Source organism: Meriones unguiculatus, chromosome 11 (assembly GCF_030254825.1).
Source record: "Meriones unguiculatus strain TT.TT164.6M chromosome 11, Bangor_MerUng_6.1, whole genome shotgun sequence".
Taxonomy (NCBI): domain Eukaryota; kingdom Metazoa; phylum Chordata; class Mammalia; order Rodentia; family Muridae; genus Meriones; species Meriones unguiculatus.
In genome coordinates this window covers 75,131,054-75,157,787 of record NC_083359.1, presented here as the reverse complement: position 1 = coordinate 75,157,787, position 26,734 = coordinate 75,131,054, and the positions used below count along the sequence as shown (strand labels likewise).

The 26,734-nt window shown below is 47.4% G+C and overlaps 1 protein-coding gene across 12 annotated transcripts in view; it reads right to left on the bottom strand.

Moving 5' to 3' along the window:
• Window positions 1-837: 837 nt before the first annotated feature.
• The window catches only part of Rgs8 (regulator of G protein signaling 8), a 41,368-nt gene continuing 15,471 nt past the window's right edge, over window positions 838-26,734 (bottom strand). For all 12 annotated transcript variants that reach the window (XM_060364468.1, XM_060364462.1, XM_060364464.1 and 9 more), the window contains 4 exons: window positions 25,344-25,445; window positions 24,382-24,446; window positions 5,969-6,135; window positions 838-5,808 (listed from right to left, as the gene is read on the bottom strand). In XM_060364468.1, the coding sequence (XP_060220451.1) occupies window positions 5,626-5,808; window positions 5,969-6,135; window positions 24,382-24,446; window positions 25,344-25,445 (517 nt within the window). In that variant the 3' untranslated portion in view covers window positions 838-5,625. The remainder of the gene's footprint in view (window positions 5,809-5,968; window positions 6,136-24,381; window positions 24,447-25,343; window positions 25,446-26,734) is intronic.

The window sequence follows — 26,734 nt, the reverse complement described above, 5'->3', positions numbered from 1 at the left end:
TTCTGCCTCCTCCACTCTCTCCTGGCGACAGTTAGGAGAGAGTTAGCAATAAGAGAAGTTGAAAAGCAGAGCTGGAGAAAGAGAAAGCCGCCACCTGTATTCACCCGGGAGCACTTTAGTCTGCAGCAGCCTGGCTGGCCATCATTTCTGGTCTGCAAAACTGAGACGTGAGGGGCGTCAGTCATTTGCATAACCAGCCCCCTTTTCATCTAACCCAGAGGTTTTACCACTGAAGGAAAATCAACTTTCCACTAAAGCCAGACCTTCCCTGGTCTGATTTTAATTTAATTTCAATTTAGTTGGATTGCTAAAGTTTCGTGTATCTCCATGTTTTCACCCCACCTGCAGAAGAAGCCTTTGCCAGAAGAATCGGTGTCTCATTCTCCTTCTGTCCCCTCAGCAGGACCCGAGCACCGGGGACAAAGACTTGATGACTAATGCAGCCCCTTTCAGGGACACGCCACCGCACAAAGGCAGCCATATGAACCCACTGTGTGTTCAGATGGCCTCCGCTGAACAAACTTGCAAGCCGCCGCCAGCCCTTTCTTCCTCTCCCTGCGTTTTCAAGCTGTAGGTGGCACAAATAAAAAAATACCACCTGGCTTTTGTATAGCACTTCACAGTTTCAAAGCCGCTCTCATCACCACCCCCTACGCTCAGCCCCAGACCATTCTCAATCAACCCGTGTCTATCCACGCCCCGACTCTTCCTGGTGGCCAGCCCCGTGCCAGCTGTGGCAGGGCAGGCCCACATGCTCCCCCTGTGGAGGCCACGTGTTGTGTGAAGAGTTTCCTCATAAAGACTCAGACGGCCAGAAACGTGGGCAGAGAGCGGAGGGCAGCTTGTTCAGGTTTTATTATGTTCTCACAGCCTGTGTATAGTAGAGGTGAATGTACTCCGCTTTACATGGTAGTGAAACGACTCAATGAGGACTCCGTCAGCCAAGCGGTTTATGCGGCACATGAGCTGCTAGGAATCTGTTGTGCTCCGGGAGTGACCAGCTGAGGCTACCATTGTCAGTGCACATGGGGAGCCTGGTCACCTTTTCTTAACCTGGCAGAGAGGAGGGAGCAGAGGGAGTAAGTTCAAGAAATGGACAGTTTGTGGAGTGGACCCCAAACCCAGAACCGGGCCCGGCCAGTAGTCCCGTCCTGATGTCTTCGGTTGTGGCCCACAGCATCTTGTAGAGTCCTTGAGAAGCCACAGGGGTAGAAAGCCTTCTCTCCTCTTGGCTTCTCCTGCCTCAGTCTCATACCAAGTGGCACGGTGGCATGGGCTCCCAGTGCCAGGACTGCTCTTACCACCTCTCTTGCTTTAATGGGAGGGGTACAGATTTAAGGAGAGCAGACACTTGGCAGATTGAAGGCAGGGAAGGGAAACAACAGTTCCTCTGCAGGGCCATCGGGATTCTGGCATTGTCCTTGCTAGAGGGCCATCCTGCCTATGAATGTGCTCCTTCCCTTCACCTTTCCCTCCGGGACACGGGACACGGAGAAGCAGCTACCATGCTGGTAGCTGGGAGCTCTCCTTCCCTGCCCCTTCCTCCTCAGGCTTCCCCCTTGCTCCCCCTCCCCCAGCTCTCATGCCTTCCCCTCACAGCAGAGAGACTGATTCTCTACCGTCCAGGGCTTGTGGCCCTGTCCAGGGCAAGCACCTGGGCAGAGCATCCGCCTTTTCACAGCTTTGGTTTCTCAGGGCAGCAAGTTCTGGGGAAAGCACCAGAAAATACAGCCAGCTAGCAGCTTTCTTCTTGCCTACCCAACATGGGACCAAAGAGAAAATAGCTAGCGAGAGCTGGAAGCAGGGAACCACATCTCACCGGAGTCTTGGAAAACCCCCCCCCATTTGATCCTCTTCAGGAAGGGACAAAATTTGGAAGCTATTGTACCATGGTCATCGCTACCAAGACACTCTTCACTCACTACCTATGTTCCAGCTATCCTATTGCATGGCCTTGGGTACAGAGGCACTGCCTGACACAAAAGGGCCAAACACAAGAGTATATGAAAACAAACAGGGATAGAGTCCAGGATGCAGGCCTGGAGAAAGCGCTGAGGGAAGGGCAGGGGAAGCATGGCAAAACAGCTCTCAGTCAAGTGCCCTTCATGTTCCCTGCCTTGGCACGACCTGCTGCCACCTGGTCACATAGCTTGATCACCAACGTGGCCTCAAAGGAGCGAGTCGGAATGAGAGGCACAAAGCAACCACTCCAAGAGTCAGCTGCGGAGCAGGCAAGGGGTCCTGCTCTTTGTGCTTTTTGTATCCAGGTGGGCTGCTGTGCCTTCTCCTCAGTGCTGGGTTTGTTGCTGTTTTGTTTAGTTTAGTTTGTTGTTATGGTTTTTTTTTTTCACTCTCAGTCTGTTTCTCTTCATTCTTTAGGCTACCACTGCTTCCTGACATTGGGACCGCTAGTGGAATATTAAGAACTGCTACCACCTGGCTCCCTCCAGGCCTCTCTGATTTAGCTATTTGGTAGAAACTAAACAGGTTTTTTGTTTGTTTGTTTGTTTGTTTTTTAGTGCTCCCCAGGTAAGCCTGTGAGCAATGAAGTTAAGAACCAGTCTTGGGCCATTTTGTCCAATGCCCACACGCCATTACATATCCAGGAGGGTTTCTTTTCTTTTTTCAATGTTGATTCATGGGTCCCTTCCCTAAGTTTATAAGATCAGCGTCTCTGAGTACAGAAGCTGGGAATTAACATTTGTGAGGGGCTTTCAAGGTGACGCCTATTATTCATGCCTAGGTTTAATAATATATACTGCCTGCTCAGAGGATCACTCTCCCATCCAACCCAGAGTGCCAAAGCTGTCAATGACTGAGATCTGCTTGGTCCATGAGAGCAACAGCAAACCACACACCCGAACAAAAATAAGCGAACACTGCAGTGGGACCAAGGGATAGAAAGCCACAGCATTGTACCCTGCTGCCTGGGCTGGCCTGAGTCCAGGGCCAGTCATCAGCACTCTCTGCATGACTGGAGCAAAGGAAGACATGAAAGGGAAAAGGCAGCACTGTGATGACAACCCAGGGAGGCAGATAAGGCTCGTAGAGGAAGAACTGAGGGGAGGGGACTGGGACATGTGGAAGCTCAGAGATGAGGTATGCTTGGATATTGCTCTAGATGTTGTAAACATTTCTCTGTTTCATCACAGACCACAATCTGGGCCAGCATGACCAAAGGGCCTAAGAGGCGGGGTCAGGGTGAGAAGTTCTGTGTCTCCTATGAGAAGCTGGGGAGATGGGGTATGTGAAAAGCTACCCACATGGGAAGATCATGTCTGCAGTGTACTGCCCAAAGACTCACAACACACACACACACACACACACACACACACACACACGAGATGCTCCATCAGAGTACCATAAACAGAGCTATCTGCTCCTCTACACAGACACAAACTCACATGCCCGTGTCTAGCTACAAAAATCAGGATACACAAACTTGGTTCTTCATGCCTCACAAGTGGAAAGGGGTCACCAGGTATCATGGCATCACCCTCTGCAGCCTTCTTTCCACCAATAGATGGCAAGAACTCTAGGCCCCAAACCAAGGTGCTGCAGGATGTACGTGGAGCCTTTCTGCATCGGGACAGTACAAGGGGTGAGAAGACCTTTCTAGGACATTTCCATCACTGCGGGTCCGATATATATGCACCTCCTACTGGACAGTAGCATCGGCAGCAGATGCACATTTCATATGTAAACAATGTTTAAAATACCCTGTTAGAGGATTTAATCATCACATTAGTTCTGGCAGCTTTAGCTAAGAATATTTTTATATTGGGGTGGGGAAACCTATCTGACCTAACTAGGGATGCTATTTGAAGCTTCAGGGTTCTTATTAAATGTGACTGCCTCGGTTCTCTTCCGTGTGAGGCCTAGAAAATAGGTGTTCTTCTCCCTCTTTGAGGTCTACACGCAGAGACCAACACCCACTCACAAATGACAGTGTGCCACTAGAAGGGCGGTTGGCACTAACACGGTAGGACTTAAGAGCCTTCTTGGCCTTGTCTGTCTACAACCAAGGAACTGACTCTCCAAGACCAGAATACAAACCCTACAATACCTCAAAAGGGCTAGCGCCTCACAAAAGGAGAATGTCAGCCCAGCCTTCTACCACCTGCTTTCCAGGGCAGCCTGGCCATGGACTATTTCATTCGCTCAAGCTGAAAGTTCGTGGCTCGTCAGTAAGCCCAAGTTGACTTGACTGGTTGCGAATGATCCCAGGAATGACTCCTCTACATTCTCTGATTCGGTTCACCCAGAGGCCATCAGCTTCCAGGTTCATCTTCCATTATCTGGTCTCTACGCTGAAGGTTCATCTCCCTGTCACTGCAGGAGACAGCAGAGTCAGCTTCCTCCTGGGTCACTGCAGAGATTCCACGTTGCTCATGCCTCCTCCAATCCTGGTGCATTTCCAAGAACAGCCTCAGGGTACCACACAAGCACTGTCGGAAAGTTTCCACCGCCTGATATTCACAGTGTTCTTCCCAGTTCATGTTCAGTCCCAAAGGCTAGAGACCAAGAAGGAAGCTATTTCTACACAGCCCAAAGTGGAACCTTCCTAAGAAAGGATGCCCAGGAAGCAAGCTGCAATGAGAGTTTCCGCCTAGGTTCCCATTCTCCCCCATCATAGTTACATGGCCCGCATGGAAGGAGGAGGTGGAGAGACAGGAAAAGCATCAGGCACTAGGAAAGCTGTCATGCTATGGGGAATTTTACCTCCCTTTGCCAAGCTGCCTTTCGTCCTAAAAGATCGGTGATATGTGAAGCCATGGGGAGGTGAGGGCACAGAATACATTAGGCAACAGACAGGTTATGCGGAGCCTCATTGAGCAAAAAGTCTACTGATGCTACATTCCCTGGTCACCCGGCTTCTAGAAAAGCTCTTGATGGAATTAAAGAAGATTCACAAAGCCTCTCTCTCAAAAGGGAAGCTCCACTCAGAAGTCACAGGAGGAATCTCCCAAGACCCTTTCTTGGAATCTCAAGTATAAAGAAGTTTGGTGAATTCCTTAGGATAAGAAGGGACCCCAGACTCTCATATTGGTCTTGCAGAAACAGAAGACACAGTCAACCCCAGGGAATATGTCTTTTGTCAAAGGTCGCCCGTCAGTGGTGCTAGGAATGGTGAGGTCCAGGTACTCAGGTTGGGCCACTGGTTTGTGACAGTAAGTCTCAAGGGAGAACCTGAGTCTTCTAGCTACTCCTCCTTTGGTTAAAGGACAAGGTGAAAATCTGGAATCCTAGTGAAGAGGGTGTGGTGGTGAGGTGACGGCAAGTGCGTTTGCATTATTTACAAATTAGCCCGGCACAGTGAATCTGCCTTCTCAGTAGAGATGACCGAAGGCATTATAAAGGGCCAGTGACTGGCCCACCCAGAGAAGGAAGGGTGACATCAGAGGAGCTACCTCTAACCAAAACACAGATCTGGGTAAATGGAAGAGAGGCCCAGCCCCAGCAGCTGGGTCGTACTTTGGAACAGCCCTTCATTCCCTTGTCACCCTCAGCCTCCCGCCCCAAACCCCAGTGCCTTTGAACATCTCTGACATTTCACATTAGAATATGGTCTTGGCAGCAAGGGGAAGGGAAAGCCAGTGACTTCCAAGAGTCCCCATTCGAGGTCTAACTGAGCCTCCTCTGGCTCTGGGACAGCAGATCTAAGTACATTTTGGACCTCAGGAACCTGGGATAAGAGTCCTTCTCCATGAGGCTGTGTACTTTCCCCTGGGCTTGATCAAAACAAGTCAGGGATGGCTCCTGCATGTTCTTCCTCGTGGCTTCTCGGGTCTGGAAATCGATATTCACCTGGAGATACAAACGGAGAGCAAGGTCACAGGCCCTCAGAGACCAAGGCTACCCTCTTCTCATCAGAGTTGGGAGCCTCATTAGGGTAGGAAGAAATCCCAGGGCTCGGCTCAACCCCACCACCCAAGAGCACAGGAGACAGTTGTCATGACGGACACACCTCCCGAGGTGCCTGCACGTCCACAAACTCCTCAAAGATCCTGTGGGCCTTGGTGACTAGCTTTGCCGTCGACCTGGTCTTCTTGAACTCCTCGCAGGCCAGCCAGAACTCCAGGTTCTCCTCACTGAACTCCGTCTTCAGGAAGGCACGGAAGGCCGCCACCCCATCTGTGGATGCAGAAAGAGGTGGAAGAAAAGACAGACAAGAGGAAGCTTAAGTCCAAAGACTGCAGATGAGGGAGAAGCAGTATTGGAGAGGCGGCGTCCTCACCATCCAAGCTTATTGCTCCTCCACAGCCCCTCACGACACATGGCTACCCTCAGAGGAAGCCATGCTTCTTCTCCATGGACCAAAGTGCAGAAAATCCCATAGTAATGACAACAGTGGTCATTTCTGACTGAACTCTGAGAGTTTACTGCCCTTCCACTAATGCAGAGTTGGCTGAACCCCGGGTTTGCTGGTAAGCCTGTTGCTGCTCATCAGGCCAAGGTAATAGGCACTATACATCCTCTGCCCTAAGCTGAGTCCACACCAGAGAAAAGACACAGGGAGTTGAAAGACAAACTAGACAGGAATGTGAATGACTCGGGGCCAACCCTTTACCACCATCGGAAAAACATCCACAAGAAACGCAGTCTCTAAATACACTCTGCTGCATGGATAGCATCCTCTGTCTCTTTTAGAAAACCCTGAAGGATGGGTATTTGGTATTTTAGTCTACTCGTTTTGTTTTGTTTTTTTGTTTGTTTGTTTGTTTGTTTTACTTTGAAATTTGCCTATCAAATTAGATTTATTTTAATTTTTAAAATTACATTTATTTTGGATGTGTGTGTGTGTGTGTGTGTGTGTGTGTGTTTCTGTATGTGTGTGTCTGTGTAAGTCAAAGGACAACTGGCAGGAGCATGGAGGTCAGAGGACTTGGGGTTAGCCTTGGTGGCAAACAGCTCTACCTGCTGAGCCACCTTTCTGTCCCAATATCAAAACACACACACACACACACACACACACACACACACACGTGTGCCGGCTGTGGTTGTGGGTCCTGGAAACGGTGCTGAGGCTACCAAGCCTGAATTTACCTGCTAAACCATCCCGCTGACCTGGGTTATAACGCTTTAATTAAGGTTGATTATAATTTTTCTGCTAATTTACCTAATGGCTAATCCGGCCTTTCCTCTTATTAATCAATGTCATATGTCCTGCCAAGCAGTGCTTCCAGTCCACACAGATAAGCAGAGTCACCACATCAGGTCAGGAGGGAAATGAGAGCTATTTATAGCCTGCGTTTCCAGTAGCTGCTTTTTCTTTTTGAGAAACTTTTCAATCAATTGTTTTAACTCTTGATGCACTCCCTTCTGCAGGAATGACAATGGCAGCCTTCTAGAAGGGGTCCTCAAAACCCTAGAATAAGATGCCAAGACGGTTAAAATAAATGATTCAGTGACCATTTTTACTTCTTCTTGTAAAACGTACAAAAGTTACAACAAGTACAAGAAGTTACCATTTTTGTTACTGGGCACTGAACCCAACCTTCCAGTATACGATGAAAGTGCTCTGCCACGGAGGTGTGCCCCCGTCTCTCCTCCTTTCTGTGTTGTTGCTGGTCTGGGATTCAATCCATAGCCCAAGCAGGGCTCAAACTTATAATCTTCGGGCCTCAGCCTCCTGAGTGGGGCTTGGCTGAGATGACAGGCTTGCACAACTAATCCTAACTCAGCAATCTCTCTCTCTCTCTCTCTCTCTCTCTCTCTCTCTCAGTCTCCGTCTTGTGTGCCTGTGTTGCACACACTGGAGTGTGCAGCTGTATGCACCCGTGAATGGCATGCTCAGGACGGAATGCTGTGTCTTCCTCTCTGCCTGTACACCTTATTGTCCTGAGATGGGACCTCTCACTGAAGCTTAAACTTGTTTCACCTAAGTCAATTCCTAAGGCCAGCAAGCTCTCAGGAATCAGCTGTCTCTCTCCCCACCAATTCTAAGGTTACAGGAATGTAGAGTCATGCCCAGCCTGGAACATGAGAGCTGGGAATTCGAACTCAGGTCACCCTCATGGCAAAGAAAGCACTCTTACCTACTAAGCCATCTCCCAGGCCCTGGCACTTTTTAATTCCATGTCATCAATGACCTGGGCGTCTGATAACCACTGATCTATGTCAGGAGAGGGCACGAGCCAGGACAACTCGGTGGATTGGTGGTGCCGTGTGATTTTAAGCATTTTTTAAATGTTATTGTTATTGCTGTTGTTCTGAGTCTAGGCAGGATGTGTGGGTGGAGTGATGTGTCATGCGTCATGTGGTCATCAGAGGATGACTTTGTGCAGTTCTCTCCATCTACTTTCATGTGGGTTCTGGGAATTGAACTCCCGTTGTTAAGTTTTCACAGCAAGTGCCTTTACCCATCTTACTGGCCCTAAAATATTTATTCTAAGACATTTTTATTTCTCCTGATTAAAAAAAAAATCGTTTTACGTCTTTGTCTTCTTTTGTTTGTTTATATTATGTATTTAAACACAGACTTACTATATTGTAGCCTAGGCTTTCCTCACAGTTTCCATCCTCCTGCACCTCCTGAGTGCCAGGGTCACCACCACACCTTACCCAAAGTAGGCATTTCAATGTCCACACTAGAACGACTGTTATGAAAGCTACAGCATTTTATGGCAAGAGCCAAGGACTTGATAAAGACAAGAAATTTTCTTAGAATAATAAGAAATTGTTATTTATTATTATAAATTATTAAAGAATAATAAATTATGATTTATTTCTATTTGTTTATTTTATGTACACTGGTGTTCTGCCTGTATGCATGTCTGTATGTCGGTGTCAGATCCCCTGGAACTGGAATTACAGACAGTTGTGAGCTGCCATGTGGTGCTGGGAATTGAACCTTGGTCCTTTGGAAGAACAGGCAATGCTCTTAAATGCTGAGCCATCTCTTCAGCCCAAGAAAAGCATTTTCATGGGGCTCCCAGAGTGAGGCTTTACATCACAGGGCTTTAAGCTTGGGGGCAGGGCTGCATCAGAGTGCTTGAGAAAAGTAGGGTGGTTGCGTGATTTATCTTCCCTGCCTGAAGGGTTCTGCAAGGGAGGGACTCCATTGTTCCCTGCAGTGGATGAACAGGCTGAACTCACAGCTCCTTAGGCAAGGCCCAGCACTTAGCCAGTGTAGAGAACGAAGATGATCACATAAGGCTCCCTCCCACTGGGCAGGATGGAAATCAAAATCTTCCTGTGCCAGGGGAGGAAGAAGAGAGTAACGTGATTTAGGTTCAAGAGAGAGAGGGGTGTTCTAGGTACCTCCCTCACCCACTCCTACACGGGTCAAACCCCTAAGAGAAAACAGTAGAAGCACAGCAAGTAAGGAATCCAACGACAAAACAGTCTCAGTGTCCAGGCCTGGGAATAACTTACTCGGTGTCATATGGATTTCAGACTAGTGGTCCACACAGCTCTGTTCAGAGAACAAATCTCAAAAATTATGGTCCACTAGCATCTGCGGTTACTCTCTTTGGGACCCTCCCACATTCTCTGCCCTCATAGTTCCCCACGGAGGACCTATGGACATTTCTGCCTGCTCCGGAGTAAACTTAGATATGGTTACAAGCACCAGGCCAGGAGATGGCCACTGTTGGCAGCCGGTCCTCTGCGGTGGAAGCCGCAGGCAAGCAGGTTAGATGGGAAGACAGAAGCAACGACCCTGAGAACCCACCCAGAAAGGGCTGAGTCAACAAGGGAGGACCCGGATCAGTGGCCTACAGTGTACACAGGGAAACCCAAGGATCACGGAGCCTCCCCACTAGCCTCCATCTTGTCCATCCTCCACAGGGGTTATTTTTCATAATAAGATTATTTTACCTGATGTATAAAAACCTAGAAATTGGGGGCTGGGAGAGATGTGTCAGAGGTTAAGAGCACTGGCTGCTCATCCACAGGTCCTGAGTTCAATTTCCAGCAACTCATGGTGGCTCCCAACCATCTATAATGAGATCTGGTGTCCTCATCTGGTGTGCAGGCACATATACAGGCAAAACATTGTATACATAATAAATAAATAAATAAATAAATCTATCTTAAGAAATAAATAAAAACAGAAATTATATGAATAATGAGATAATATATGTTCTATATATTGTATGATATTGAAGTCAAACATTTAAATACTTACCCTTTCTTGGTGTTAAAATTTTTCAAAATAATTTTAACTTTTAAAAATCTGTAACACATTTGCTTTGGTTTGGTTTAGAGCCAGAGTCTCACTTTTTAGCTCAGGCTGACCTAGAACCAACTATGTCCCCATATCAGCTTCAAACTCATAGGAATCCTCCTGCCTCAGCTTCCCAAGTGCTGGGATTACAGGTGTGAGCCATCATGTCTGGCTTGTATAATACATCACTGTACAATATATACAAGTGCCTCTTGTGCGCTTGTACCCCAGAACTTCTCGCTCCTTTCTAACTATGCCTCTTGACCAACCTTCCCAGGCCTCTCTCTTCCTCCCTCCCTCCCTACCCGCCACAGCTCCTAATTGCCACTCTAAACCTCAGCAAGATCTACTCTTAGGTACCACAGATGGTCAAGGTCATGTCAGGGAAAGGGTTGGAAAAGAGAGCACAGATGATCCTCCGACTGTTCATTTACCTAGACCAGTGGCTCTCCACCTTCCCAATGCTGTGACCCTTTAATACAGTTCCTCATGTTGTGGAGAACTGCCCCCCCCAAGCCATAAAATTACTTTTGTTGCTACTTCATAACCGTAATCTTGCTGCTGTTACGAACCATAATGTATATATCCCCGTTTTTGATGGTCTTTGGCAACCCCTGTGGAGGGATGCTCCACCGCTAAGGGGCCACGACCCACACGTTGAGAACCACTGACTTGGAAGCCCTGAGAAGTCACTCAGAAGAGCTCCTGGCTGTTTTTAAGCCAGAGGCAACTAAATCCCTTGCACAGGAGACTTCAAGTTCACTGTTTTGTTTTCCTCTGCACAGAAACAGGTGCTGGAGACCACATTAATGCGTGTGTCACAGATAAAGAACATCACATTTCCGATTTCCTCTTCTGTGTTGGTAAACAGCTCTGCTAAGGCAAAGTTTCTTCATCCCCAGCTCTTCAGGACACAGACCTTACCTCTCGTCACCTAGATCCCAGCTCTGGTGGGTCTTGGTAGAGAATAGAAGAGCTTACACCTGCAAAGTGCTTCCTGATGGGGCTTTCCTGCTCTTCCTCCTCCTCCTCTTCCTCCTCCTCCTTCTCCTCCTCCTCCTCCTCCTCAGCTTACAGAGAGGGGTGGGGAAGCTGAGCAACAACTTGCCTGACCTCATAGTGGACAACACACTGCCTTGGAGGGTTATTCACTGAAATAACAACTCCGTTTCTATTGATTCTCGCATTTCCCCCTGTTGGGTGACACAGCCATTCCACTAGGTGCAGAGAACAGACACAATGAGGTCTTACACACAGCATGGGCTGAGCACCAACAGTTGTCTCTTTTTGCTTCCTGAGTGAGGCTGCCGTATGGTCAGGGCTCCTGGCACCTCTGGCACCATGACTTCCCTGCTATGCCTGCAAACTATATGCCAAAACAGACTCTTCCTTATGTTGCTTTTGTCAGATACTTTGTCACCACAATAAGAAAATTAACCAATATGCCAGCAAAAGGTAGACTGGGGGGAAAAAATGACGATTATGATATGGTGGGTAAGTTATATGATAGGGAAGGACAAGGTGCTATGAAGGGACCCTAACTTGGGACCTGAACAGAGTCTGAGGTGGGAACAAAGATTTGCAGGGAGGAAGCGCCTCAGCTGCTGGGGGAAATAAAGGAGAAGGAAGCAACATGAAAGAAGGAAGAGGGTAACAGAGAAGATGACTTCAGGAAGAAAGAGCCACACGCGCACAGGTGAAAACTTAAAAAAACTCATTCAGAGTAACGTGAAGTGCTTCAGAAAGATTGGCAGTTACTAAGAAAATGGATCAAACTCAAGGGGCCTCCCTTCCAGACAGGCATACACAGAGAGACCTGTGAAAGGGCCGAAGAGATGGGGGAGGGAGGTTTGTGCAGCACCACAAAGGGCCAGGAAAGAGGCCTGTGTGAAGGAGGAAGTGGTCGCTGTGTGCAATGCCTCAGAGAGGTCAAGCGGGACAGAGGGGAGACGGGCCTCTGGATGCAGCAACTACTGGTTTGAATGGTGTTGGGGGTGTGGTGTGGCCCAGGCTGTGCTGTGGTGCTATGGTGATGAAGAGAGAAGAGGAAGTGGGAAGCATTCATTCAGATATCTCTCCAAAGAAATCTGGCAAAAAAAAAAAAAAAAAGGAAATGGAGAGTAGACAATATAATTAAAAGGAACCATGGGATGAGAGAAGTTTCTCTGTGTGCTTTCAAGTTGGCTTTGAGTACATTTAAGTGTTGATATGGTCAGAAAAGACTTGTTGAGTAAGAGGACTTAAAGAAAGGCTTGAAAAGAAGGCAGAGAAGTGGCCTGAGCACAGAATTAAAATGATGGCACAAGAGAGGACTCACTATGTGACCCGCAATGGGAGGCTCTAGTTTAAGGTGTGACTCGGAGGGAGTTCCCATCCTATAGCTGCGGGAGGTGAAGGGGTTATGAAAGGTACGGTTTTAACTTCATTCCTTTAGGAGTGTTGGGTCACGGAGCTTGATTTACTGAATCTTCTTCAAGATCTTACAAGACCCCAGCTGAATTTATTTTCACAGCAATGGTCATCAGTAATAGGTAGAATCCCACATTTTCCATAAGAAGGTACCATGCAGGATGGTGGTTTGGCTCAGCAGGTAGCATGCTAGTCTTGCAAGCATGAAGCCCAGGTTCCCATCTCCAGCAGCACATAAAACTAGATGTGGTGCAAGTCTGTAATTCCATAAACTCAGCTTGAGAGAGTCGGAGGCAGGACCATCAGAAAGACAACGTCATTTTCAGCTACATAGTCAGTTCGAGACCAGCCTAAGCTGAATGAGATGGGAGGGAGAAAGAGGAAAAAGAAGGAGAGGTGGGAAGAAAGGAAAGGGAACAAGCAAAGAAACAAAAACCTTGAGGAGTCAAGTAAACAGCCCAACTGCGTAGCTGGTACGAGCTAAGATACCTTACCAGGCCCACACAATTCCAGGGCGAGAGCTTTACACAGTGTTTATGAGAAAGAAAAGAGCAGGAAATGGCAACACTCAAAGGACAAAAGCTAGGATTTGGGAAGACAGATTTCAGAAAGGGACTGAGAAGAAATGGGAGAGCCTGCCTTCCTTAAGGACGAAATGAACAAAAACAGTGGTTTGAAGACGGAAACAGCCAGGGCCGGGACGTATTGGAGAGGCCTCAAATTTGACAGCCTGATCTTTATTAATCTGGGGTGAGTGCCTGGGAGTGAGGCTACGTTTTGAGCTTCAGCACAAATACGTCACATGAAATCACCACCTCACTCTCCAGCCAGTCTAATGTAACAAGCACGAGGGGGTAATATAAAATAACGGGTTGTGTCATTACAAGCGCCGGATATGCTATAGGAGAGGCACCGAGGAGGGTGGGAGGGAGTTGGAGCAGCCAGCTACCTTGGAGGAAATGGCCTTCCGTGCAGCAGGAAACAGAAAACCGTTGTGAAAGGTTAGACCTGGACTCCGGGGTAGTTCCTATGCACAAAGATGGAAGCAAGACCTTTTTAACTTGGGGATGCACCTATCCTTCAAAGATAGCACCATTCAGTCCAGGTGCTAAACAGACCTTGACCCTAGAGAGCAGCAAGCAGAAGTTAGAACAAAGAAAGGCAGAAGAACAGAAGAAGTTTTGAAATAATGCTGAACATCAGAATACACATCTTAACACACTCTCCACAAGCATTTACTGAGCACTGTGGCCACAGCAAGTGCTTTCTGAACCTCAGGGTAGATCCGCAGTAGTTAGACCCCGATGGATTTACCATTGAAAAGGAAAGGAAAACAACCCTTACAGAAGATAAATAACTTGCCACAGTCGCACGATTGGTTAGTGGCAAGAGCGCCAAGTTAAGAAGCAAGCATCGTCAAGGGGCTGGAGAGACAGCTCAGCTCTTCAGAGCACTTGCTGCTCTTGCAGAAGAGCTGGGTTTGATTGCCATCACCTAGCTGGCAGCTCACAACCATCCGTAACTCCAGTTCCAGGAAATCAAGCTCTCTCTTCTGAATTCTTGGAACACTGGGCACACATGAGATGACCACACATAGGTGAAGGGAGAGCGCTCGTACTCATCAAATAAAATAAATAAATCTGAAATAAGGAAGAAGTTAACATTGGTATATGGGCTCATCTCCAGACCTGTAGGGCCTGGGTTCCTAAGAGCTGCTGAAGTGGAGAGACAGAAAGCAGCCCCATGCAAGGCAAGACAGAGAGCCATGAGGAACACTGTAGGAGTTTCTATGAGTGACCACAACGGGTAGGGTGGAGGAAAAAAAAAATGAAGAAAGCCATTTAGGTAGAGACATCTTTAATTTAAAAACAACACGTAGAAACAAAGCTAGGTGTGGGCCTCAGAGTTTGATGAATTACACTGCCCAGAATGAAATGACTGCACAGGTTAGAGGCTTGCAGGGATGTGTGTAGTGAACTCACAGGTGGCCCAGCACATGCAGCGTTATTGGTCTCATCGTCCCCACTGCGGGAGGAGGAAGTAGCTTTGAAGACCTCTCCCAGGTAGAGTTACCGCTCTGTCGTGTGTCCGAGCCAACATAGACCGGCCTTCATCAGACGTGGCTCTTAGCCGACCTCACTTCTGATTCCATCACTCCACCTCTTCCCCATCCGTCAACACCACATCACTGCCACACAAGGAGGACTCACTCCAGGCCATGGTCATCTTAACTTCCCAAACTCGGTGCACCGTTACATCAGTGCGACCAAGAAGAGGTTGTAGAGCTGAGAGATGGCGCCACCATCAGCGGGCTTGCCACAGCATGGCAACCTGAGCTCGGGGCCTCAGAATCAACGCCAAACAAACAAATCCAAAAAGCAAGCTGGCCAGCCAGCCCAGCCTACTAGATATAAGTTCCATGTCAATGAGAGACTCTGTTTCAAAAAAAAGAAAAAAGAAATGTGCACACATGTGTTGTGTATCTCCACACATGTGTACACATAGACAGAGACAAAGACGTGGGCTCTGGGTTTCAGATCCCATGTGACTGTGGAAAAGTACCCTAACACCTTGAAGCTCACGACGGAAATGAAGACCCTGCCAGGACTCACTGCACTGGATAGTTAACAGATCAAATGAGGCAATCCATGCCGACTATGAGCAGCCAACAGTGCTGGCCCTTAAAGGGGCTTGGTTTACAAAAGGAACGTGAGCTCTGAGAGCAGACTTGCCTGAGGTCACTAAGCCGGTAGAAGGAGCCCAGCTGATTTGCCTACACTTCTGGATGTCGTCAGAACATGCTCTCCCCTCCAATGATCGCTTTCTCCGAGGCGGGGATAAATGGTAACCTCAGTCAGGCAAACACCCTGAGCATACGGCCACAGCCCTGCAAAGGTGCCATTTGGCTCACAGACTTGGGACTTGTCCAGCTGGAGGACAGCTCGCATCGCCTTTTCTGTGGTGAGAACTGAGGCTATTAGGTACCCCTAAGAACCTGGAATCTACCTAAATTCTTTCCATCCTGCAACTCTGACGGTTAGCCTGTCGCTAACGGTTCTTTCGTTGAGAGAGGGCATGTTGTCCTTCTCAACATGCCATCGTATCTTCCCAGGTGGCTTTCCCAGCCGTTAGCTAGGAATCATGAGTCTTCTTAGAAACATACTGTGCTCTTCCAGGCCTCAAATCTACTGGTGCCTGTAGTTCGGGAAGGGATGGGATCAGAGGGAGCAAGGAATAGGCCCAGGCATTTATAGCACTTTGGGGCTGTCAGACATTTCAAGGGAGAGTTTGAGAGGCCAGAAAAATAGAAAGAATGACCCTGTTCCCATGGACTCTCCTGGCGTCTGGATCTGAGAAGAAACAAGAACAGATTGCAGCAAAGACGCTCCAACACAAATCACAAAGCCCTGCGTTGATGCACCTGCCCTCAGGCCTTTCCAGCTCACCCGCTTTCTCTACACCCTCCTCTCAGCCATAGCCTTCTCCTATTCCTTTTATACTCTCAGAGCAGGTGTCACTGCAGGCAGGCCATGGAGGGTCACTGAGCAAAGAAAGTTCCATCCTGGAACAATAGAAGTGAGTTGTGGGAGTGGGAGGAGCTCTTGGGGGTGGGGAGAGCACCACTGCTTCAGGAGTCCATCCCCAACCCCCACCCTGGCCAGCAGCAGATGGCAGGAGGCAGCAGCAGCCTCAGTATAGATCACTTGCTCCAGGCCTGGTTCGCATCTCTTGCTGATGTGACCCAGCAAGTGAATTACTGAGGACAAGAGAGAGCAGCGACATCTTTTTCTTCTCATTCACATCTTTTCTTCCTTCCCCTTCTCTTACCATCAAGCTTTTCATCTGTTCCTCTGCACCTTTCCCCACCCCACCCCCTCCTGCTCCTTGTTCTTTTCCATTTTTCTCTCCTGTCCTGCCATCACTCACTTTCCTTCCAGCAGGACGCTCTTCCCCTCCTGCCATTTGTCCACAAACTGCAGTTGGTTCCAAATGCAGAGTGTTGATTTATCACTGAACAGCTCAGCAGCATCTGCTCTTAACCTCTGGGGGTGGCCATGTTTACATTAGGACCAAAGCTGATGCTAGGGGCCTGTGTACTCTGCACAGGGAAGACTGGAGCTCCAATCTGCTCTAGAACCTTTCTCCTGAGCTCTCTCACAGTATGGGAAACTTGTCTCTAAACCCTAAAGCTCCTGTGTTCTGACTCTGGCACACAGTAGTTGGTGTGCAACAGTGGTGTAGAGAGGTGTGGCCTCTCTGTCCTTTGATTCTTTGGGCTATAAAATGCAGATACCAGCAGCTCCTCCTCCATGGGGTTGAGGGGGATGCTATGAGATCATATGCATAAGTGGCATGCAGAGCCTGACTGATAAACAGTGACTGTCATTCCCACATTCTGGTGGAGTCATGACCCAGAACTTAACATGTAATGCCAATGCAGACCTGACCGATTAAAGGCGGGGGATGTGCAGTTCCGGAAAGGAGGAGGGAGGTGGGGGGCTCTACCTTCTAGTTGTTTTCATTTGCATTTCACTTGGGTTTTCTTTGAATAACCCTCTCAGGAGTCAAGGCTCTGAACACCACACAAAGTTTTGAGATTGGCACCTTGCCAGCAGCAGGAAGGGACTGGCGTGTGTCCAGGATTCCTGGAACAGTGGGAAGGACGCTGGCGTCCTTTCGAACAGCCACAGAACCTCCAAGAACACGCCGCGGCCGCACATGCTGCCGGCTGCCGGCTGCCGGCTTTCTCCCTTCTTTCATGCAGGGTGCTTACATAAGGGGAGAAATTGGGTCACTATGAATGAGCAGTGCAGCTGGTGCAGGAGGGAGGGTGGCTTAGGTAACAGTTCAAGGTCCAACAATCCCGATTTAGCTGCCATCAAGAGTGGACTTGAGCCTCGCTCAGTTCCAGGGCTTGGGAAAACAAAACAGACCAAAAAAAAAAAAAATATTTTTAAGCACTATGTTTACCAACGTACTATCTCAAAGACCATCATCCTCTTGCCCTCCTGATCAATGGGAGAAAATAACCCACTGAATAGGACCCAGAGTCAAGCCGAGGATAGGAACAGGAAAATGTGCATAGGCTACTAGAGAAGCCAAATCCTGTTTGACCAAGCCAGTGATTTGAATTTCGTAGTGAGAAGCACATCAGGGTCAGACTCTTCCTCTGTGTCACCTGTGAGACAAAAGTTTTGAAGCAAATTACTGTGGCTAATCAAGTGTTATGTAAGGATTATACTTAGGGAACAAACTATGGCCAGTTATGATGCAATTGTCATGATAGCAATTGTGATGCTAATTATATCTCTTTGTGATTAGTGATTTTGTTAAATGATCTCTATTTTATTTGTGTATGTAAACTGTGTGTGTGTACACGCACATGTGGGGTGTGTGTGTGTGTATGTGTGTGTGTGTGTGTGTGTGTTAGAGTGGCAGTATATCAGAGTGTTGTATTATATAGTAGGACATCAGTCTCTGTGTCAGAAAGGACCTGAGAGACCTATGATCACACCCTATCCAGGACACAAAGAGGCGGAGATGTTCTGAGACTACATGGCTTCCTATTCCTAAGACACAGGAGCAGAAGGAAGGAGATACAACCTGGGCTACAGAGTGAAACCTTGTCTCAGAAAAACAAAAACAAAACAACAAAAATGTACTATAAAGCCTCACAGACAGTATTCCATAGCCTAAAAGATCTCCAAATTCAGTACAAAAGAATATTTCTCAGAGGTATTGGATGGAAGAATACTGTTGGGACTCTCGAAAGAAAGAACACATCAGATTTTACCTGCTAGGCTTTTAAAAACTTCACTCCCAGCAGGGTTCTCCTACATCTGTTAGGGGAGGTAGGGAGGAAGACACGGGGGATCCCAAAGCTCAGGAGGGCTGAGGCAGAAGAAACATCAGTTTCCACCAGGGACTCACTCTCCCCGTACTGTGCTGCCCCAAGCTGTCTACTCAGCTCACATTAGCTCAGGCACGTGGGATACATGGAATGCATGCTTTCTCAGTGAAGTCAGCGTGGTCTAGCCAAAATAATAAAACAGCTATCCTTTATCTGGCCTTCCACACGCCAGTCCCCACATTTCGAATTTTGGGAACAAGCAAACTGTGTTGAATTCTTGCACTGTACAGCCATCATTTTTCTTTCAAAGATGAGGTTCACTGAGGTTCACTGAGGTTAGGCCATTGGCATGAGGTGGCAGAGCTGATAACGGACAGAATGAGTGTTAGGGAGTTGTATGGCTGCTTCTGTTCAGACCTTTTAGGAGCGGCAGATAGCCCTGTACTCCTCTAGGCAATGAGTAAAGCTTGCAGCATTTTCTTTTCTACCTATCTCCATTTCACATAGCAAACTCCACCTGTGCTCTTCTGTTGTTTGTTTTTCTTTCTCTCTTTTTACTACCTGTGGAAACCTCCACACTGCACACTCAGGCTCTGTGGTACTGATCCGCCATTAAAGGCAGGTGCAGCTTGAGGACTTGAGGCCCTCAACACAATAAAATACTGTCCCACCAGGACACCGTTCTTTCCTGTTTTGCATACTTGTGCTTGGTAGCAGTTTCTCAGGCTTTGGGGTGGGTGGGGGAATTCCACATTCCTGAAAGACTTGTGGGAAAACATACCCCAGTCTCCAGCCCCAGGGATTCTGATTCTGTATATCTGAGATAAGATCCCAAAATGTTCTTAGAAGCTCCTGCCGGTGTTGCTGCAGCTACCTTGGTTCACACTTTGAATAAGATTTTCTAGAATCTTTTGGCTTAAAGATAGTGTGAAGAGAATTGTATAGTAAGTAGAAGCCTGACTGTTTGCCCTAGAGCTAAAGATTGCCTAGAAGAACAATATAGTGTCCCACAAGCTGACCACGTAGTTTTTATTTGGGATCTTTTGCTTAGTGGCTACGTGATCAGCTTAACTTATTATGTGTTTTTATGTTTCAACCATTATCTGAAAGGGGGCTAAGTTTTATACCCAAAAGTCTTCTCCATTGGTCTTGTTTTACAGAGACAGACAATGCTAGGACTTCGAAAGGACTCTAGTGGTCCTGTTTTCCCTACCCATCATTCCCCAGGCCCAATGGGGTCAAGTGAGCAGAAGCCTTCCAGCAGGTTCCATGCAAACTATCAAACAAGATTGCCTTCCACATCAGGCCTAGAGGTTGGCACTGGGCAGTCTAGGTGGGATCAGGTATAAAAAGTGAAAAGGGAGACTCATACAGCATCAGGTATACCTAAAACTGTAACTCAAATGTTCTGTCCAAAAAAAAAAAAAAAATACAAAAGAAGGAAGAATGCAGGAGCAAGGAAAAGACAAAAGGAGGAGGTAAACTGAATGAAAAAGAGAAAGGGAGTGGGGAAAAGAGAAGAGAACAAAAGGGAGAGGAGGATAGGGGAGGGGAGGGGAGGGAAGAAACAAGAAAGACTGTAGGGAAGGAAAAGCAGAAAAAAGAATATTTCTTCTGAGTTCAGGGCTAAATATCTCTCAAAAAGCAGGACAAATAAGCGCATGCCTAAACTTCATAAAAAAATAAAAGCAAAAGGTAAACACAGTGTTTTTTCCCTGTTCTTCAAGCTGGCAAACAGAATGGATCTCCCACAAACTGGGATTTGGTTCTGTTAGGTATTATCTTCAGAGCAGAAATATTTCTAGGCATGTAAACACACGCACGCACGTACACACACACACACACACACACACACACACACACACAGTCATCCCCCTCCAGGGCAGACTACAAGCACAATTCAGATATCAAGTCTAATTGTAATTGGATGAACGGGGAAAGGCTTCCAAATGAGCACATATTAGAAATCCTTCTAGTTAATGAAGCCATCATCAATGTCAATTTCCGTTGCATTTGTTAGTTTTAAGAAAAGCACTTAGCAAGTGATCGCCTCTCAGGCATCTGTGAGTGCTTTTTCCCTGTGCTCATTTGTAAATAAATACAATGGGAAAGAAAATCACTCTAAATATTTTTCCTCCCACATTTTGTTTTGTTTTGTTTTAATTCTAAGGTTTTGAAGATAGTGAAGTTATCTTCCTTTGCCTAAGATTTGTGCCTTTGTACTGCTCCAAGGAAAGAACACAGGTACTTTGGTCCCCCTTCTGGCTGCTGGAGCCATTTCAGCTGAAAAGCACTCTTACATAACCTCGAAGGCAGGCAGCGCCTGATTAAGCCACCTGCCACAGGTGACTGGTTATCTCCCAGCCTTAGTCTGCTCCAGAGAACACCCCGGAGGAAGGGCAGAGTCCAATTCAGCCTCTGACACATCTGGTTCCAGCTCCCTTGTCAGACAGGTGAGAAATCTGATTTCCTAAATAGCCAAGGTTTCCACCAGGGCCACCTTGCTCTCCAGGAGTAAATGGGAGGGGGTGGGGGATGGACAAGAATCAGGATCACAGATCTGACGCCAGCTGGTAGGTTTTACTTAAAAGTCCAAAAGCCTGGTACCTGACAACTGGAAAGCATCGCCCCAGACCAGTAGGACTTCTGCCACTGACGAGGCAGAATTTAAGAGCATGCTGAAAAAGTCAGGGTTCTGTTTGCAACCCCGAGGCCACCTGGTGTGTGATGAGAACCCTGGCTCCTTTCCTTGCATTATTTGTGAGCATTGAGAACCTGAGCTCTCAAAGACCTTCCTTCTCCGTCAGAGATAGAGCATGGCCTCTTTCTCTGGGGCTACCTCTCTACTGAACAGACCCTGTGCATAATGACTAAGCACACCTTTAAGAAATAAGTAAATAAGTGTCCAGAACAATCGCAGAACAAGGGTAGCAAAGATGCTTTTAGAAAGCATCTTTTACTTTTAGAAAGTTGTCAGCACATTTTTGGGGGAGGGAGTTTGAGACAGGATAACTCTGGGTAGCCTTGGCTGTCCTAGACTCGCTTTGTAGACCAGGCTAGCCTCAAACTCACAGAGATCTGCCTGCCTCCTTTTTTTTTTTTTCTTTAAGCCTGGGCTCTGATTTCTCCACAGCCTTCACAGGGAATAAACATTCAAATCCTAAAAGGTTGAAGCTCTTCTGCCAGTGACCCTAAATATTCTTCTCTTCCTAAGAACTCTCATGCCGCTGGCTTTTTATTTCTATACTAAACAGAAGGAAAAAGATTTAAAAAAAAAAAAAAAAAAAAAAAAAAAAAAGCAGAACCTCAGACTCCAAGAATTTTCGTTCAAAAAGCCTTTTTTTTTTTTTAAGTACTTCAGCAAAGTAGCAAATTGGTGCCGGCTGTGACCAGTTAGCTGACTTCCTATCTCACTATCTCAGGGAAGTGTTACAGCATTCCTGGAAATTAAGAGCTTCTTTAACTAGAGGACCAAGTGTCTGCAGATCCAAGAGTCACTCACTCAAACAGATAAAACTGAATCTCTAAGTCTCATACTGGCTTAGTAGTAAGAATTGGATACAAAATTCACTGTCAAGGTATTTGTTCTGCATCTAATAAATAAATGTATCATTACACACACAAAAAAAAGCCATCGCATCAGTGCATCATTACGTCACATGCGCCCACTTATTTGTTCAGTTTCCTGTCTGCAGGTGGTAGTGAGCAGGCAGCATCTCTAACCCCATTTTGGAATGAGGAAACAGCCTCAGGGACTTGAACTGAGTGAATCAGTATGAGGCTGAAATAGAAACCAAACTTGAAGATGACCTTGAATCAAAGCCAGCCAGAAAAGAAGATGCAAAGCGATAGTGACATTTGTCCCACGGGACGTGACTCCAGAAAAATAGTCGAGGACCTCCTTTTCAGAAAAGCATTACCGTCTAATTCTAAACATCATCATGCATACACTACTACCTTGGCAAGTTCACCGTGTGAGCTTGCTATCAGGGCACAGCTGTGAGTTACATATGTCATATACCCCACACTGAATTATTTCCCTGCCTACGTATAGCCCATGGAATACCAGAGTCACAATTTCTTTTTTATAATATGCACTTATTCTTAGATATTGCCATTTATTCTAAAATCTATTCAAAAGTGTTTGTTCAGCTGGGGAGATGGCTGAGTTGGCAGCGCACTCGTGGTGCGAGTGTGAGGACTTGAATCCCGATCTCCAGCGCCCACATGAAAAGACAGAAGGGCTGGGAAAGATAGGATCCCCAGGGAAGCAGAGGCGGGAAGGTTCCTGGATCTCATTGGCCAGCTAATCTTGCCTAATTGGCAGGCTCCAAGTTTACGGAGAGACCACCTCAATAAAATAATAATAATAATAATAATAATAATAATAATAATAATAATAAGGCAGCTAAGAACATTCGCAACCAAGCCTGACACCTACATTCCATCCCCATGACCCTCGCAGTGAAAGCAGAGAACCAACTTCCAGAAGTTATCTGCTGACCTCAATAGGCACACATGAACCCACACACCTACATACCCATACGCACCCACACAAATAAATCCGTGTTATAAATAAGACAGAGTGAGAGGAGAAGAGAGCTGACAGCAGCCTTTGGCATCTGCTAACAACCAAGGGACTCCACCACGACCACCCTATATCTAGGAACCAAGATAGAGCAACAAGGAGAACAGAGCTGAATCCCACTCACAGCCTTCTAGTTACTTGTCCAAAAACCACATTCTCCAACTAAGTAGGAACAACACGCCAAAATGCACGCAGCCCTTCTGCTCCCAGATCTCACACTGACTGTGACGAATTGAGGAGGAATACCAAATATCTGTCTGCAACCTTCCTGTCTCCTCAGAACACCCCCTCTCTCCCTTCCGCCCCTGCTCTGCCACTTCCATGTGCTTAATGCCAGAGGGATTTCAGAGCCCAACAAATTTGGACTTGCTCATGATGAGGAGAAAAGAGAGAGAGAGAGAGAGAGAGAGAGAGAGCTGAAAAGTTTGACTAATGATAAATCGCCCTCTGCACAACTCTTCCTGCCTTTGTAGGAAACAAAAGACACAACAGCTGAACAGGGAGGAAATAGGAGAGGGGAGGGGAGAGCGGAGTGGAGTTCTAGCCAGGAAGTGGGGGCACACTGCAGCTGAGATAGTCATCCCTCGAGATAAAGAGTGGATTCTGTCAATGAGAGGGATGAAATACCCGTGATGTTCAGCTCACTCAGTAGCCCAGAACTCTCCAGTGACTTGGAGAAAGGGGCGCATTCCCCTCTGTGAGGTCTAGCCTGGAACCTCTTCTTCCAGTCACCCGTTGCTCCAGTCACCTAAACCGAATTCTCTCTCATCAGAATTGCCGAGAGGCCAGCCACTGTGAGACGTGCCTGCTTAAAATGTGGCAGGCGGAAGCAGGAGAATCCCAAGTTCAAAGCCATCCTTGGCTGTGTAGCAAGTCTGAGGGCGGTCAGCCTAAGCTATAACCCTGTTTCAAGAAGAGGATTAAAGAGGATTGAGGGCCTCACATGCTAGGTAAGGAATCATCCACTGAGCTACCTTCCCAGACCTGGAAAAGCAAAGTCACTTTTAATGGCATCTGCTTAAAAAAAATCAAAACAAAACAGGGATTCCACCATGACCACCCAAGTATCTAGTAACCAAGACAGGTCAACAATGAGAGCACATATCTGATAAATTACAATATGATATGATATGATTACTGAGAGCCTGGGGCCTACTGGGACTATGGTTTAAATACAGAAAACAGGCAGGAAGAGCCTAAGCCCATTACCTTTAAAATACCAGTGTTCTCGTCTCTCTGTCGTGTGTGAGACTATAGGGTGCTAGGATCCCAGCACAGTGTCCTGAGCCTAGAAGACATCCTCTCTGTGTCTTGTCACATGGACGCTTTGTTTCAGAGTGATGTGACCTGAATTCTACTTACACTTATGGGAGAGAAGCACATCAAAGGAATCTGCCCACCTCGTCGCTTCTTCCGTGGAGAGTCTCCTAGAAGGCAATAGCATCTCTCTGAGCGTTTCTGACACATCTCTCCCCCAACCACAGCTCAGGCTGGCCCAGGACTCCTTGGATTGGTGGAGAGCAAATGCGTACCATACCCGGGTTCTTGCAATTCTGCTCCTGTAAATTGGCACATTTTCAAGCAATAGCTGGGGAACCCTCAAGTGTGTGTGTTGCGGTGAGGGGTGGGGGGAGGGTATAGCTTAGAGGTAACATGTTTACTTAGCATGAATGAGGCTCTGGGTTTGCTTCCCCCGATACCAGAAAAAAGAATCACCCTGGATGGGTATTCATAGAATCCCATACATCACTTCCGGTCAGAACAATAAAGGGATGCAGCTATGTGATTTTGAGATGTCAAGGTGACAGTGGAGGAGAGGGGGAAACCTAGGTTTGGAGGGAAAAGAGTTAGGCTCAGCTCACAACTCCGCCTCTTACTGTCACTTCCAACTCTTCACCTCTTGGAATGGAGACAGCAAAGCCCCTTACAGAGGTGAGGGAGGGTGAACCAAGGTGACACCAGTGACTTCATTGAGTACAGTGACTGCTCAGAGTAGGTGCTGAATCCAGATGATCTGAATCTCAGTGTTTTTAGCGTAACTTTGGATGCTTATTTCCAAACTGAGAGCACAGGTAGACAAGTAAGTAGAATCAAGAGATACCCTTCCCCGTCCACAGCTTCAGGCACAAACGGGCGATACTGTTTCTTAAGGGAATGAGGGTTTCCACCTGAGCTATGCTGCCTTCCTGTCGCTCACATGCGGGAGTAGGAAAGGAGCTGCCGAGAGAGAAGAATTTATTGTCCTATAGTTTATCTGGCCAACAGTTCACCAGAGAGAAAGGTCCCAAAGGCACCCAGGAATGCGAGGCAGCCGTAGTACTCACTTGAGAGCACGGTTGGGTTTGTCGGGAAGAATGGCAGTGAAGTCACTACAGGAGTCCGATTTGTGCGACAGGCATCCCAGTCGAGTCCTCATGCCTTTGTTCCTGCAGCAGATCGGGGCAGAAGGAAGGGAGCTGTCATGACCACAACTGCCAGCTCCATGAAGGGCCCCTGGACCTGCTGCCCTCCCTACCCCAGGTGGCCCCTGAAAAGTCCATCAGCAAGAAGAGAGGCAAGGGCTATGCTCAGCCTCATCTCGCTCTGGGAATAATAATAGGTGTGGAGCCCCGTCCTCTGCCCTTCCCCTCAAGGCTGAAGGTTTTTTGAAGCTGACAGGGCAAGTTGATGGTAAGTCAATGAGGGTCATTAGCTTGGGAGAACTTCTAAATTAGGATTCTCTGTGGGGAGTGGAAACACACCAGTTACAAAATAACAATCTACATTTTGCTTTCCCACTGGGAGGGCAAAGAGGCAGGGTTGGTGGTGTCCCGGCGGCCCCTTACAACAAACCCATGAAAGCAACGACAGCACACAGAGGAGGGGGGTGCCTCAAAATGCAGGGGCACACAACAGAGAGTCAGAGCACAGAGCGTGGGGTTTCAAGCCAGGTCAGTTCCCAATCAGCTTCTCTCAGCTCATCCCACCAAGCCAGGCTATAAGAACACAAATGGCTGTGGTCCAGCAGGGATGGAAGAGCAATGGGTGATGCCCACAATGCGGAGCCAGAGTCCCCTTTGACAGCTCTGCCTGCTTAAATTATCCTATTTACCTTCAGCCAGGGGCTGGCAAACTAGTCCCGTGAGGTGTCTGAGTACACAGTGTCCTAGGAGCACAACACCACCATTTGTTCACATACTGTCTAAAAATGCCTTCAACTTGAAGGGCAAAGTTAGGTAGTTTGCAATATTGACTGTACAGACGGTAGCAAAGCTGAAAATATTTACTTTCAGACTCAGGACAACAGAAGTTAGCTAACCTCTGACCTTTAACCATGACCACCTCTCACGCTGAAGGCGGGGGAATTGGTATAACCACACCAGGACTTCAGTTTGACTTACAAAAGGAATTAGCATGTGCACCGTGGTAGATACCGCCACGGAAGTAGCGCTACAATGTGTCATCCTCGCATGCAGAAAGCAAGTCCTTTATGGCCTGTCTTCCTTTCCCTCTTTTCCACACATCCTAAAACTAGATAAGGGAGTTAGAGGTCCTCCGATTCAGTCACTCCCATTGACTTCAAATGGATTTCCATTCCCTGGCCTGCTCATTGTCTTCGTTTACAGAAATCTTATCTGACATTTGTCCACTGAGACGGTATTATACTTGGCAGGGATGGACATTTGTATTCCACAACACATCTCCACAGAGCCCCTCAGAGCTAAAGCATCCAAGT